General features: G+C 39.8%; 2 protein-coding genes across 2 annotated transcripts; one reads left to right on the top strand and one right to left on the bottom strand.

The window, feature by feature from the left end:
• Positions 1 to 2,430: 2,430 nt before the first annotated feature.
• LOC124061693 lies at positions 2,431 to 11,869 on the bottom strand. Its single transcript, XM_046393842.1, has 8 exons — positions 11,810 to 11,869; positions 11,579 to 11,719; positions 10,190 to 10,413; positions 9,928 to 10,029; positions 9,406 to 9,507; positions 8,017 to 8,130; positions 6,654 to 6,762; positions 2,431 to 6,353 (listed from the first exon to the last, which is right to left on the bottom strand). Exons 2-8 carry the CDS (start codon positions 11,688 to 11,690, stop codon positions 4,540 to 4,542), a joined length of 2,577 nt encoding a protein of 858 aa, XP_046249798.1. The 5' UTR covers positions 11,691 to 11,719; positions 11,810 to 11,869; the 3' UTR covers positions 2,431 to 4,539.
• Positions 11,870 to 11,956: 87 nt separating this feature from the next.
• pdf (peptide deformylase, mitochondrial) lies at positions 11,957 to 15,136 on the top strand. Its single transcript, XM_046393846.1, has 3 exons — positions 11,957 to 12,112; positions 13,146 to 13,796; positions 14,157 to 15,136. Exons 2-3 carry the CDS (start codon positions 13,193 to 13,195, stop codon positions 14,312 to 14,314), a joined length of 762 nt encoding a protein of 253 aa, XP_046249802.1. The 5' UTR covers positions 11,957 to 12,112; positions 13,146 to 13,192; the 3' UTR covers positions 14,315 to 15,136.

Genomic DNA, 15,136 nt, shown 5'->3' on the forward strand with positions numbered 1-15,136 from the left:
TGCCAGGTCACATTGTGTCAAATCAATATGTCACACAGACTAACACTAGTCAAGAAAAAAAAACACACCAATGGTGTTCTTACTATGCCACTGGAAGCATTCGGGTCACCATTCAAAGGTATCCCAAAGTGTTCCAGTTATATTCAGCGAAATACAGTTTGCAACAGCAAGCAGCCTGACTTGCCGGCAGTGAGAAGAGAAAAGCAGGTCAAACTTAGACAACATGTGTGGAAAACTACTCCTTATATAATAACCGATCAGCCGATCCAGCTGCCGCTTCAGCTCAGTCATTTTAGAGTCCCTCTGAATAAAGCCAGCGGATTCTTCTGCAGGCACAGAGAAAACAGAGAGCAGATAAAAGTGGTTAAAAGAAAGCATCCCACTAAAAGCTCAAAACCAGCAATTAACTTGTTCTACAATACAGTTGGCTCTTTCATAGCCAGCCTTAATTCAACAATAACACAAAAATGTCTGAGAATTGCCAGCCTAACTTGTATCTGGTATTTCCTGAACATTACATTAAAACATTATGACCAAAAGATTGGTTTGCCTTCTTGTGAGAAGATTTTCTTGCTGCTTGTGTGGCCCTTAGGTTTGGCCTCAGCTTTGATCCAAAACTGCAAAGTCACTGTCTGGCACTCCATCAAGGGCCGACTAATGTGTTTCATCTGTCTCCTTAGTGAGTGTGTCAGAATACACTGGGTACAAGTAGTCAAAGCTTTAACATCAGAGTAGTATTACTCCCCATGCTGCAGGGATTATCTACATGATAAAATGTCACAAATTTAAGGCAAAGCACAACAGTCATTACTGTTAATTTTAATGGATGTTATTCTCATTTCATTGTAGTGCTTTGGAGGTTTAATAATGTGGTCACATGACCAGAAAGTCTCCAGTATGATTCTTCAGACTAGTAGGGTAAATGAGTAGATGATGAAATCAGATGAGTCACTGTCACTTCCACAGACCCCTACTATTAACATACATTGAGCAAGAAACTTAACCAACATCTATGCCAGTGGAGCTCAGTGGCCAACAGGACAGCTGACAGTGGAAATGAGGAAATGACAAAAAGCAAAAAGTACAAAGTGCATTTGGAACAAAATCAAAATCTAAAATGTAAAGAGACTGATGTTTATAGAGTAATGTTCAACATGTTCCGGGGACATTAAAATTAATTATTGATTAAAATAAATATTACTGGTCCACTCCATGGGCACAAACAGCTAATATTAACAATTAACAATAATAATATAAGAACTACCATATTGCATAAAAAAATCTCAACAGTAGCTTTGAAAACAAAAGTGGAAACCTACAGAGTTACTTCATGAGGTGAGAATGTGCAGCATCACCTGCATGTAACGCAATGCAAGAACAAACATTCACAGACATTAACAAATAGTAAAACAAGTACAAGCCTTCAATGGAAAAAAACAAAATTATTGTTTTCAGACACACATCACTTTCTAATTTGTTAATCAAAAGCATTTGAAGCTGTGATTTCCATCTTGATATGTTAGCTTTAATAAAATACTGAGAATTTGGATGAATTTTACTTTTAATGGGCACTTATATAATGACTCAATGAACACAGAGTATAGTTGGAACTTTGTACCCTGTCATTTACTCAGCACGCTACTGCCTTGTCAAGAACTTTAGTCCTTGTGCCCATCTGTGTACCAACAAAATACATGCAACATGGACTGCATGAATAAATTGAAAAAACAACATGAAATAAGAGCAAATAATACAACAACTGAGCAACACTTTCATTTTGTCACCCAACAATCAAGTGAGTCAGTTTTGATGAATTTAGAAGTACTCTCTGGTCAGTCTCCATTTATCTTAAATGGATATAATGCTTGTGCAGCACGGTGGCGTGGTGTTCAGTGCTGTTGCCTCACAGCAAGAGGATTCCATGTTGGAATCCCGTTCTGGGCTCTTCTGTGTGGAGGTTACATGTTCTCTCTGTGCCCGTGTGGGTTTTCTCTGGGTACTCCAGAGAATGCAGAGTAGGTAATTAATATTACTCTACATTACCCCTAGGTGTGAGTGTGTGTGATTGCCTGTCTTTGTGTGTCAATCCTGTGATTGACTGGCAACCAGTGTAGAGTGTACCACACCTCTCGCCTGTTGTCAGCTGGGATGGGCTCCAGAAAGACAAGCATACAGGCTGACTTTGGGTTGGATGCATGTAGAATCTGGTAACTGATGAACTGTTTGTAGCGTTGAGCAGTTCTTTTCGATATCAGGTTAGAAAATTGTGCACATAGAAGTATAGTACTAGAAGTAAAAAAATCTAGGCTAAGATTAATCTTTTGACCCTAGAATCTTAGTAAAATGCCAGGTTCAATAATTCTCAATTCATGCTCAGACTTAAAATGTACAGTTGGGTTCAGTGCCCTACTTTCACAGGACAGACTCAGATTCACTAGAGGTTGCTTTAATTGCAGACAAGTCACTTACTGGCTAAGAAGCTTACTCACTTTCCAGACCTCCATTTGCCCACTAAGAAAACAATTACAAGGTGTAAAGAAAGACCATGTTTGATTACTGAGTGGCCAGATGAATAGTGTCAGGTTCAGGTGAAGTCCATTATAGCACCTATAACGTCAAAGCAACACATTTTTCATACTTGTTCTGTGTGAGTTCTCTGTCCAGGATGTAATCATTCAAAAGCCAGTGTCAGGGTCCTCATTTTACCTCCACTATCTACTATCCCCCAAGCTGGTCTGTGTAAATACACAAATGCAAACAGAGGGGGGTACTGCTGACCACAGCGCTGACTCTACATGATATGTCAATATCTGGATTTTTTTCTTTTTGTTTTTTTTTTAAACCAGTGTTGTTCACACATTTGCCCATCATGCAGACATTGTGTCATACCACTGGACACCATGCCATACAGAGCTCACTTCCACAAAGCTGATTGGCTGACTATGAAGACAGACACATAACTGACCAAGGGGAAGACTGGAAGAAAAGCAGACGTGACTGCCAGTGGGCAGTCCATGGGGTATGGGTCCATGGTTGCCTAATATTAGCTTTTGCTTTATACATGCAGGATGCAACTTTGTTAAAACTTTCAAATAGCATTTACCTCTATAGAACTGTGAACAAATGGTTCTACACCAGATTCCTTTCATGATAAAATAATTAGCCTACAGCATAGCCACACTAGTGGCTTGTGAGGCTGTACTTTGAACTAAACGCTAACTTCAAGGTGCCAACATGTTCACAATGACAGAAAGAACTTTTTTTTTCCACACAGAACTAAAGACAGTATGAATGCAGGTTAATGAATGACCAAACCAAAGTTTGTAACAGTCCATCCAATAATTGTCAAGACACACCATGGCGGTTGTATAGGGAAAGTCAGGGGAATCAAGAAGTCTGTAAGATATACGTTATCTTACATTGGAATTATGACTGCAAAAATAATGCCATCAACCAAATAGATTTTAATGATATTTCATTGGCTAACTTTGATGGTTCTTGCATCATTATGATTCATCCTCTGGGAACAATGCATGTCTTCATAAAATTTCATGGCAAACCATCCAAAAGGTGTAGAGATATTCTGATCCAGACCAAAATGTCTGACTGAAAACAAATCACAAGGGTCTGCTGAGAAACCTTATTTATTCTGACTTATCAGATTCGTCATAAAATCTAATGAGAAACCATTTTTAGAAAATAACCTACAAGAAATGCTGTGATAATAACTGAGAACAGATGTGTATCAAAGGCCTTTCTAATTGCAGGCTTTCCAGTGGCGATAACTTCACAAACTGACAATCTGAAACTAAGCTCATAAACAACATACCAATAACTGTAGTTGCCTAAGAGAGCTGTTACTACCCCTCAATCAGATGTGAATGTCAGAGATCACAGGTTATCTGGGGGCCAAGCTATGTAAAAATCATTCACATTTGACACATCATGATGTATGGTAGTATAGAATGATTTTATCTGACCTTCTGCTGTTGAAGCTGCCAACTGTTGCAGCTTGAAATGAGGTTGAATCAACAGTTAAGTTCACAGCAGACAGTGAAATCAAAACAATGAGCTAAAATAAGCTAAAACATTCAGCTGAGTTGAGTGCTAATCCTCTGTGATTTTGTCATCACAACCAACCAACTCTGTACACATTACACAAGGACATTTGAACCATCTGCCCATTTTTACATATAAATTATCTTATTGCAGATATATTAGCATATGTGTAACTGGCTAATAGCTGATAGAAATGTATTAACAAACAGTGTCACCATTAGACGGTTTGTCCATAAGAGAGCACTGACAGAATTGATTCTTACAGATTTTAAGTAAAACTGTTAAGCAAAATGTTTCACATAAAATGTCCTACTGTGTATGTCACATGTCTAATCTAATGGATCCATATCAAGATTTCTCATGAGATGAGTTTAGGTTTAAAAAAATGTATCGTTACACTTTCAAATATTAATATCGGTATTGGTATTAAAAAAACAACAACACTGTCAGTCAGACTATAGTTCTCATGTTCAGATGTTGTCATGTATCCATCAGGACCCTTGCAGATTCATACTCTAACAGAAGTCTTTGCTTTTTAATACAAGGTTTGTAGTCAGGGTCACAAGCAAACGAGTCCTCAGTGTCACCACTTGAAGAATAACTGGAGTAGAGAATGTTCACATCAAAAGAAGAATCTGTATCTTCTTCTTCCTTCTCATTCCTTCTGTCCTTGTCATTGCCATCATTTCTGCCTTGTATCACAGGTTCTACATACCTGGTTGAGCATCGCCCCATGGTCACTTGGTAACAGTACTGAGCAGTCAGCCTGGTAAGACTCACATAGGGCTGTAGCAACTTGGACTGCAGCAGCACAGCCTGACTAGTTAGTGATAACCTCAGTGGGGCTGTTTGAACTCTGCTGGTCTCAGACCTTGCAGCCACACAATTAGAATTGGAAGCAGAGGAGGTGACAGTGTGTGGTAGGGTCTTTGATTGAAAAGAAATAGCGTTGTGTGTCTGAGCATGAGGTTTGATTGAGCTCTGAGGGACAACTCGTCGAGATAATTCACTAGATAAAGGAATTTGATTGGCAGTACAAACTGAGGATAACGTCCCTGACTGAGGAGTAGGGGTATACAGATCTTGTGTAGGAGGCAAGGAGACACTGAAGTCACTGGACAAAGACAGAGAACTTGTCCAAACGGTAGTTACAGCCATTTTGAACTGTTCAACTAAAGGGTTTTGACCATCAAGAGTCTGTGATTTTCTGGTGGTAGGACAGGCCTGTTTGTACTTCCTTGAAAGTTTGAAAGACTGTTGACTCAGTGGTTGACAGCTGGTTGAAGTAGATGCATCCTGAAAAACAGGAGCTGCTTCCATTTGGTGAGTTGTGTTTGGAGGTTTTATTGAGGCCACAGTTTCTGGTTTGTCAAATGTAGAGTCTTTCATCATTCCCTGAAGTATGGCATTGTTTTCTGAGGTATGCTGGTGGGAAGAGGTTGGTACTTGAGGGCCGAAAGCAGAAGTTGCCTGTTTGTTACTAAATATTGTGGAGTGATTTGGAGATGCTTGATGTGGCTTAAAGGGAAGGTAGATCCCTCTAACAGAGGCGATGTCGACCAGTCGGACCACAGGTGACAACAAGGCAGGCAATAGAGTGTCTCCGGATGAAGAGGGCTGAGGTAGTGGTTCAGTTTTAAAGGTATCATTTGCTGACCTAAATGATCCAGAGCTCAGCATATCTTCGGAGTTTGCTTGATGACATGGCTGGGCTACTGCCTGAAGATGGATCGCTGGATGTTGTTGGTCAGGGGGGCAAGGCATGAGGTCAGAGGGGGTGAGGTCCTGTGACGAACCGGTAGATGAGGACGACTGGAACAGCGGGGGAGACAAAGCATGAAGTCGTAACTCTTCTGGGCACTCGTCAGGACACTCCTGCAGGATGCTTTTGACCCACCGTTGGTGTTTGGAGCAGAACTGAGGTGAGGAAGTACCCTCTTGTTCAAGTTCATTGCTTCTCTGACAGATTTTTTCCTTTTCCTTGTCACTGCTATCTTCCTTCACACTTTCGATTACCTCACCATCCTTCCCTGTTTGTTGAGGTCTCCTAGCATCTGAGTCATTGTCATTCTCCAACCAAAGAGGGCTGTCATTGGATAACTCTTGATCAACCTCCTCTCCTCCCATAAAAACATCTGGCTGAAAACCTGGGGGAGTTTTGGTTTCCAGTGACCTCAGGAGAGCCTTTGAAGAGCTGCTGTGCAGAAGAGACTTCGGAAGTCGAGAGATTTCCATTCCATTTTTTCCATGATCTGATGACTGACACACCCTACCCAGACTACAGGAGACAAAATCTAAAGGGTACAAGAGGCAGTGCATTTCAATTAATAATAATAATAATAATAATAAAGTATTATTATCATCAGACAAAGAAATGTATTACTGGCTAAATGCAAATGCAATCTTTGTTGCCATTGTTGCAAACAACAGAGTGTAACAGAGGACACACACAGTGGATTGCATATGTGCAAAATGTTGGCATGAAAGAATATTGAAAATATAGAGAGCAAGTGCTGCACTGACCTACTCATTTTTGAAGTGAACTTTATATTTGTATATTAATTGCATTGTGTGTTGGGAGATGTTTTTTTTACCACAGTGAAGCAGTTTCTTCAGAGTTGTTGCAATGGTCATGGAGTCAGAGCAAATCACTTCCAACAATAGCTTCTCCTCTTCACTCACAGGACTTTCTTTCTTCAGTAACTAGTTCACAAATGGCAAAAATGTAATTTGTGAGAAATTCCTGTCAGAGAGAATTCAAGTGTTGTCATCAAGTGTTGTTATGGTCCTTCATGTTCTATCCATGTTCTCTGGTCTACACACTATGTGTTTTGGTGAGAAAGACTGAATATAAAAATAACAGAAGATTAAACAGTCAACTTTAAATTCTCTAAAATGTCAGGATTTTCTCTCTGCCCTACATATTCCAGAGGGGACTCTTTAGGACAGAGTTTGACTGAGATGTCAATTCTACCAAAATGCTCACCTATGTGCTCAAATAAAGGAATCGTGTACAGATGTAATCTCTCTACAAACCCATGGCCCATGTGTAAGATACCGCCAGGCCTAGCTGGACCCACCAAACTCCAAGGCCACTTAGAGTTTAATGCCAGGTTGGAAAGCTTCCTTTCAAAGAAAATGACATCAATCTAAGCCAATAGTCCTAGAGCTAGGACTAGGAAAAGCCATGTCCCGCTGCACTGGGCCCAGCACACTTTCAGCAAATGAGGCGCCACTTTCATGTACTAGAATAGGTAAAGGTGATAGGTGAGATAAATCAAATCTCAGATAGTGGGGTGCTTCAACATAAGGCCTCCGGTTTGGAGTGTGCACACACTCCTACTGGGGCTGGCCTGTCTGCCCTCTTAGACACCCGTAGGATCCATAACCTGATGAGAGAGCCTAGTCTTGGTGATAGGTTGATGCGTAGGTACACTGTTAAAGCTCATCTGTCAAACCTGCTTCACCACCCTGAAGAGGGTGGGAAGGGTGCAGCTTAATGGACTAACTGGTGAGGGACCTCCATCCCCCATATATGACATACTTAATATAGGCTGCATGCTGAAAACTTACTTTCTTGCTGCTATGAAAGGTAAAGACTGTGCCACTCCAGAGGGGCTTGTAGAGCAGCACATACACTGACTGCATGACTGTCGAATCCTGGGAATCACTGAGGCCAGACACGTGAGGTACTTATATAACCACATGTTGCTCATCAGTGCATCGTCGCCACAGGTAGCATGTTTTAAAGAGTATATAAGCTGTTGATGGAGACTCATAATGACGAAGAAGCGGCTGCTTCTCCAAAATGCAAAATTTGACATTTTCGTGTGTTTTCAAGTCAGAAATCAGAATGATTACATATATTTAAAATACCATTGTACAAATCATTTACCAAAATCATGTTTACATAAACAGCAAGCACAGATTAAAGCGACACTGACATGAAAAACACACCTTATCAATGTAGGTATCTCCTTGTAATGCAGTCTCCAGCTCATGTAGGTAGTGCAGCAACCTTTCCTCGACTTTCTGGGCATAATGTTCACCAAACTGCTCCTCCATCTGATTCTGAAAGACATCAAGTACTTTACATGGTACCTTGAAACAACACTGAGTCGGAAAACTCTGAAGAGGAGCTTGCATAAGGTTTAAACATGTACTTCGGCTTTAATTATGTATTGCAAAAGCTACAAAGCAAATGTTTGCTGTCAAGAAGAAACCTAACCAGGGCTGCCCACAATTTTGTGCAATCAAAGCTTATTTAACTGATTGCATTGGATAAATAGAACAGTCACAGCGTGGGTTTCTAGAAAATATTTTTTGTCCAAAATGTTGCTCTCCATTCGTCTGTTTAATGTTCTGCCCAGTGAACTTTAATACCTGAGTTCCAGAGCTTTCTAGGAAGCGTGTTATGTCAAATTCCATTCCAGCACCCCCCTAATCTGTGTTTTCTGACATGTTACTCCATAACATTTAGAGTTTATTAGATCAACTTGGCCACAAGAACAAAAAAATTAAATTAAATTAAAATTTTACTTTTCATTACATCACTTTTCGGAGGTTCTGAGTACATAGACAGCTCTAGATCATTTTATTTGCAAATCTTTAGCACACTCTGGTGGACAGAAAAGGACTCACAGTTCAGGGCTGGGAGAGAACACAGTGCTGTGTACTCAGAGAAAGAGAGACAGACAGACAGACAGACAGACAGACAGACAGACACAAAGAGAGAGAGAGAGAGAGAGAGAGAGAGAGAGAGACTACATGCTTGCAATAACTTCAGTCAACACTGACTCATCTTTCTTGTCATACCTGTACGCAAGTTAGACTTTCAGGTTTTGTAAGATTAATTTAAAATGGGCTGAAAATATCTTGCCAAACCTACAATCAGAGACATGTATATTTATATATAAGGTTTTACCCAAATCAAAGCTCTTTAGTTGCACAGTTAGTTGCTGTTTCTCCTCACTGATCACTAAAGTTAAGATGACTTAATAATGTTTTTGCAAGATTAACTTTGTAGCAACTCTAGCTGGCTATTCAATAAATATTCATTCTAATTTCTCTGTTATGCAATAAATGTTTAATCAGTGAGAGGGTATAGGTGTATGCATGTAGCCTAATGCAATAATAAAACCATTCATTTGCTTACAAGGCCATGGTGAGCTGACATTTATTAATCATTGTTTTCAATACTATTTCCATGTTTATTGTAAGGCTTATTGTGAGTTCTTGTACTGGACAAGGACATAAGTCTGTTTAAACTGTTATCTTTTTTACATCCTTCATTCTATTCTGGCAGTTACGCCTACTGTTATAATACAGCAGGTAAATTAAACTAACCATGAGGTAGTCTTTACGTTTGTCCTTGTCCACGGCGAGTGTATGTGCCAGAGCTTTGAAGTCCAGATGGTTCTTCTTCATTAGGTACATTTCATGTGGGCTCTGTGTATGAAAAAAAAAGAAACTGGTAAGATTATCATAGAAGTAGGAGTCTGGCATAGCAAGTTACTTAATGAAAATGATGTATTTTATTAATCAGACATACCGGATTCTAAGTGAGTTGCGCTTTAAAATATTAAATAAACAACATGCAGACAGAAATTAACATATAGAATGAAACTGCAATATCCAATCTCCTTTTAGCTCTGTTTTGGTCTCCCCCAATTCATGCGGGAAAAATCTGTTTAGCTGCTAAATGCTCAACAATGTTCACCAGCTAGCTGCTAACTTTGCCTCCTATTTTGTGCTAGGCAGGAACTGGTTTAATCAGAATTTCTTTTGCAGGAAATAGCAGTTACTGAAAATAGCAAGTTGTTTAATTATTTCAAACATTTAAAAATATGCAGAATGTTGGACACTTACACATTGATATTGGTACTGAGGTAGTTTACATGGAAAGAACTGGTTGATTTTAAAAACAGTGTCAACCATTCCTCTGTCCTCCCTGAGCATCCACATGATGGTCTGAAAGGAGCGACAGTAACGGAGAGAGATACGAACACAAATCAGAAAAGAAATGAACTTAACAAATATATCCATGGATCGACTGCAGCTGGATGTGTAAGTAACACAGATTTTACATGCTTGCCAAACAAATGAATTCTACCATCTCTCATTTCCATACCATGGTCTTGAGGCCAAACATGATTTTCATGTGTTTGATGGCATTCACCAGTCTGGGTAGAAGTCTGTAAGTGGATTCCAAAAAGCCCATCACTCTCTCAAAGTGCTTCATGTTCCTGTTCTTCACGATGGAATATACCTGCGCAGAGGCAACACGGAGCCTCCATGAGTCTTCAAGGCTCAGAGCCTGGGAGTCCATTTCTTGCCAAGTGGAAAAGTCCACAGCTGTGAAGAACCAACATGACGTCACAACCTCCTCTGCTTTAATTTTCATGGCAACCGTTAAATCTATTGCAAAAGAGTGATGTACCATGTTTTGCAGTTACTGCTCTCAAATGTTCTTTAATATGAAATGCGTTAAAAAGCTGATAGCATAACTTGTCAAGTTGGAGCTAATTTTATATACATCACATACTGTTTGGTTTAATGAATAAAAATGCATCATAATTTATAAACTGACCACATAGTTTGCACCTAATTCTTGTTGTATGTGAAACAACTGGCAACTATCAAGGCCAAATAAATGCAGTGGGGAAGTTTAATACAGTCCTATGAAATGTAGCGGCATAGAAGTAACAGTAGTACAACATTGTAAAAACACTCCATTACAAGTAATGATCCCAACTTCAAATTTTTACTTGAGTAAAAGTATTATCAGGAATGTGTACTTGAAGTATTGCAAGTAAAAGCACCTGTTCTCAAAAAAAGATTATCCGTGACTGTAATATTATTAAATATTGTTGAATTATTTGTACTAATGTACTGGTGACTTTTGTGTGAAATGTTGCATAATGTAAGTCTTTGGACCTAAAATAGTTATTTAAATGAACCCATCTGATCTGTTTAGAAGAGGAAATCAATTGGAACTGATAACTGCTCACAGACACATGATAAGGTGGACTAGCAGTAGGCTACCTTTAAAAATAAGGGGTCACTAAGCAAAAAGATTGTTTTGACAATATATTTAATTTTATGAATGAATCAAATGTTGTTGCTGTTGTTTTAATTTCTAATCGCAAAATAATGTGTAATAATGTGAAAAGAAACTAAACTGTAGTGAAGTAAACAGCATTTGTGAACTGTCCTGAAGTCGAAGTAGAACTAAAAATAACCACCTACAGAACCAGAGTGAACGACTGTCTCAAATATTTTGATAATACAAGAAAAAAAACTAACTATACACGCAAAAAAAACATTTATGAAATTTATAATGAGGTGTGCGATCTGCATTTGCAAAAGGTCGATCGTTTGCAGTCACCTGAATGATACAAAATAACTGCAACTTAATTAACTATAATATTCAAGCCTGTAAAGTCAATATACAAACCTTAAAGGTAAATGGGGTAATGATAAGTTCAAACATTTTAGCAAAAACTCTTATAAAACCAACCTTCCTGTATATCCATCATTTTGTGAGCCCAGGCGTACTCTATGATCCACAGTGGCAAATTTGAGAAGTTCTGTAAACATTTCTGGACAGGCTGCAGCTCTACTCCTTCCATCAGGCGCTCGGTTACACAACGAAGCTCAACTATGCAGGGATGTGAAGAGAGGAAACACGGGATATCAGCCCGCTGGGATTTTTAAACTCTCATTCATAAGTGGGATGTAAATCACCTACTCAGATGGACATGTACCGGCAAGTTCAGGAAGTTCAGAGGCTGTTTCGGGTCCAGTCGTTTGGAAACTTTGGAAACTACTTCCTAGTCACTCTCAATGGCTATTGTCAAAATAAAAGTTTGTAAAGGTCATGTGCTGTATGACAAACAAGCACTAACATTCGTAGACTTTTATTGTGAAGATTCCTCTGTTGACTTGGAACTAGTTTGTCAGAGACGTGCACATCTTTCACCCTCTGCTGTCACCTTCTGTCCTGATTATGGGGTCTTTTTCTGTTAACACGGAAAACTTCTCATAGTGCAAGGTAACTGAGATATATTTTTATTGCAAATACTACGCTTCATTAGTAGCATTAGCGGTGTATTTTAAATAGAAATACATCAACATGCTAATGCCTTAGCTTTGTAGTTTGTTCTCGCTGTTGAATGGGCGCGCATGTTTCATTTCACCTGCTTATCCCGTCGGCGGTGTTTGACGAAATACCAAATTTTCTGATAAACAGAAGGCACTACGCCACACTAATCACACGTATATACGTTTGCTTACTGTGTTCACCGACAAAGATGTGAGAAAAACAACGTTACTGCGATATTCTGATTAAATCTCTAATTGAAGTATTTCGGCAATAGCGCCCCCAATGGCAGTAGTTTCTTTAGCTAGTGTGTCACTGGAATTGTATCATTTTTTCTAGAACATTACTACTCCACACACAGTGCCTTTAAATTCATTAATTATGGTAATGTACAAAACAGTACGTTTTAGAGTCCCAAACCACCCGAATCCTCAAAACTAGACTCTAAGGGAGGTACACTATGTGGCCAAAAGTGTGTTGGTTTGGAGCAGACCACATTCTTCTACAGAAGGGAACTCTCATTGCCACAGTACACAGTAACATTTTAGACAATAGTGTGCTTCAAGATATGTTTAACAATTCAGAACAGGCCCTATTTGTGACCTCAGCCCCATCCAAGGCATTTGGAATGAAGTATCTGTGAGCCGAACTTTATCATCCAGATTCCGTGTTGGACTCCACTAAACGCTGAATCTCAGGAGTAAATCCCCACAGGCGGGTTCCATAATCTGGTAGAAAGCCTGAAAGGAGAAACAGGGAGGCTGTTCACAGTGGGTTAAGCTGCTGATTTCATAAAAGCATGTTCTATGTTTACTTTGGTGTATTGTTTGTCTGTCCACATACTTCTGGACACATAGTGTATCAAGTATTAGGGCAAGTTTGGACCTGACAGAAATACCTCATTTTCAAAATCTCAAAATGTGGCAATGGGTCTTCATGAAACACGATTAAGAACCTAAACTAACTACATGTGCTTTTCCTGCAGCACCGTGCATCGACCTGTGGCTTGTGAGTGACAGCCACAGCTCCACCATGAACACAAAATCATGTGTGTCTCTGTTCCAGCTGTCCAGGATAGGGTTCAGACTTGCATCTAAAGCCTCTCACTGCAGTGCTGGGGCCTTCATTTGTCTTCCACATATCTCACCCCACTCGGCTGTACATTGCAGTTGGTGTCACTCTGGTAATGTCAAGGTGCGCTCCTATCTTCAGTACGTAAAACGCAAGATCATATCCCCTCCCAGTCCTCCGTACAGTCACGTGTGCCAGGTAGGAGACCCAGTGTTGCGTTCACATGCAACTGCTGTTGACCCAGCAGCTATAACAGGCCCTGAGATCCAAAAGGTCATCAGCACCATGGTGAAAGTGATGCGTAAACTTGAGTGTGTGGGACTGAGTGCACCTCAGATTGGGGTGCCACTTCGCATCCTGGTCCTGGAATATCCTAAGAAGATGTTCGAAGAGAGTTCGCCTGCAGCCAGGGAATACCGTGGTCTTTCTGTCCAGCCTCTGAGGGTCTTTGTCAACCCCCAGCTGAGGATCCTCGATGGACGCACCGTGGTCTTTCAGGAGGCTTGTGAGAGCATCTCAGGCTTCTCTGCCACAGTTCCACGCTACCTGTCTGTGGAAGTGTCTGGTACGCTTATTTATAGACTAATCCTGTATTTCCTTTATAACAGCACCTATTAAATTATGGGCTAAAACTCATTTGCTGAGACTAAGGTTGTTCAAGGTTAAAATAAACAAAGCACGTGCAATGAAAATTAGCTTTGTGTTTCAGGCCAAAGCAAAACAAATCCAAGTGCAGTATCAGAATCAGAATCAGAATTCCTTTATTTATCCCCGAGGGGAAATTCTTTAAACCTGCATTTGATTGCATTTCATGTTAATACACATTGCTTCTGGTGGGGAATTCATTTCTGTGTGCCATTATTAGGCACATTGTTAATGCATTTCTGTATATGTTTTTCACATCCCCCTGCATGGTTACCTGTAGGTCTGAATGATAAGGGTGAAGCTGTCACGTGGCAGGCCAGTGGCTGGGCAGCCCGTATCCTCCAGCACGAGATGGACCACCTGGATGGCGTCCTCTACATCGACCGCATGGACAGCAAGACCTTCGTCAACATCAACTGGCAGGAATATAATGAATAGAAGAAACAAATGTCCTTACACTGGGTCTAATATGGTTTAAAGTCTGCTCCACATCATCTCTGATCAACCTACACCTTGCTTCTGAAAGCTTTTGCATTTGCTGGTTCGACCACAAGCATCATCATTTGGTTTGCGGAAAGTGATTCATTTTGATTTGTGGATGGAATAAGAGCTTAAAATCAATATCACGGTGAACCGCCTCAAATGAAAGTACAACAGAAATACAAAGGTCGATGAATTAAGAGGCCGATATGTTAATGATAAAATGAGTGAGTCCTACATGTTATTTGGCACCATCACAACAGAAAAATACACCTGTGGTGCAGGGTATTACCTGGTTACCTCAGTGACTGATTCAGCTCTTGCAAAGACATTTAAATGTAAAACATCATTCAAGACTTAAGAACTGAAGTGTGAACTGTAGACATGTCTGGGACATGAGCAGGCATGAGCCAGGTAAAACAACTGAAAGAACAGTCCTGTACTGTGCTAATCCACGGTTCATGTTTGTGCATGTCAGGCTCCATGACGAGTATTTATTTGTGTTGTTAAAATGTTAATCATAGTATTTTTGTATGGTTTTTTTTTTTGTTGTTATTTTTTGTTTTGTGAGCAAGGTTTTTTCAAAACTCAGAACCAAGTTCAGTTCTGTTTAGTTCTGAAGTTTGGCCCAGCAACTGATTAGATTTGGATTGTAAAGGATGCACTGCCTAAATGGTGATTTTCAAGTTGATATATTGGATGATTTATAATGATAGATGTCATTATTTTATTCAAACTGTTTTTCCATACGTGCTCATAAAACTGTTTGGACCCATGAAA

The sequence above is a fragment of the Scatophagus argus genome, chromosome 7 (assembly GCF_020382885.2).
Source record: "Scatophagus argus isolate fScaArg1 chromosome 7, fScaArg1.pri, whole genome shotgun sequence".
Taxonomy (NCBI): Eukaryota; Metazoa; Chordata; class Actinopteri; family Scatophagidae; genus Scatophagus; species Scatophagus argus.

Excerpts from the sequence above, each read along its gene's own strand:
- LOC124061693 (XM_046393842.1), bottom strand. The coding sequence starts at position 11,690 with ATGGAAGGAGTAGAGCTGCAGCCTGTCCAGAAATGTTTACAGAACTTC. Across the intron at positions 10,030-10,189 it reads TGTTTGGCCTCAAGACCATG|ACCATCATGTGGATGCTCAG; the intron begins GTATGGAAATGA and ends CGCTCCTTTCAG. Across the intron at positions 6,763-8,016 it reads GAGATACCTACATTGATAAG|TTACTGAAGAAAGAAAGTCC; the intron begins GTGTGTTTTTCA and ends TTTGTGAACTAG.
- pdf (XM_046393846.1), top strand. The coding sequence starts at position 13,193 with ATGAACACAAAATCATGTGTGTCTCTGTTCCAGCTGTCCAGGATAGGG. Across the intron at positions 13,797-14,156 it reads CCTGTCTGTGGAAGTGTCTG|GTCTGAATGATAAGGGTGAA; the intron begins GTACGCTTATTT and ends GGTTACCTGTAG.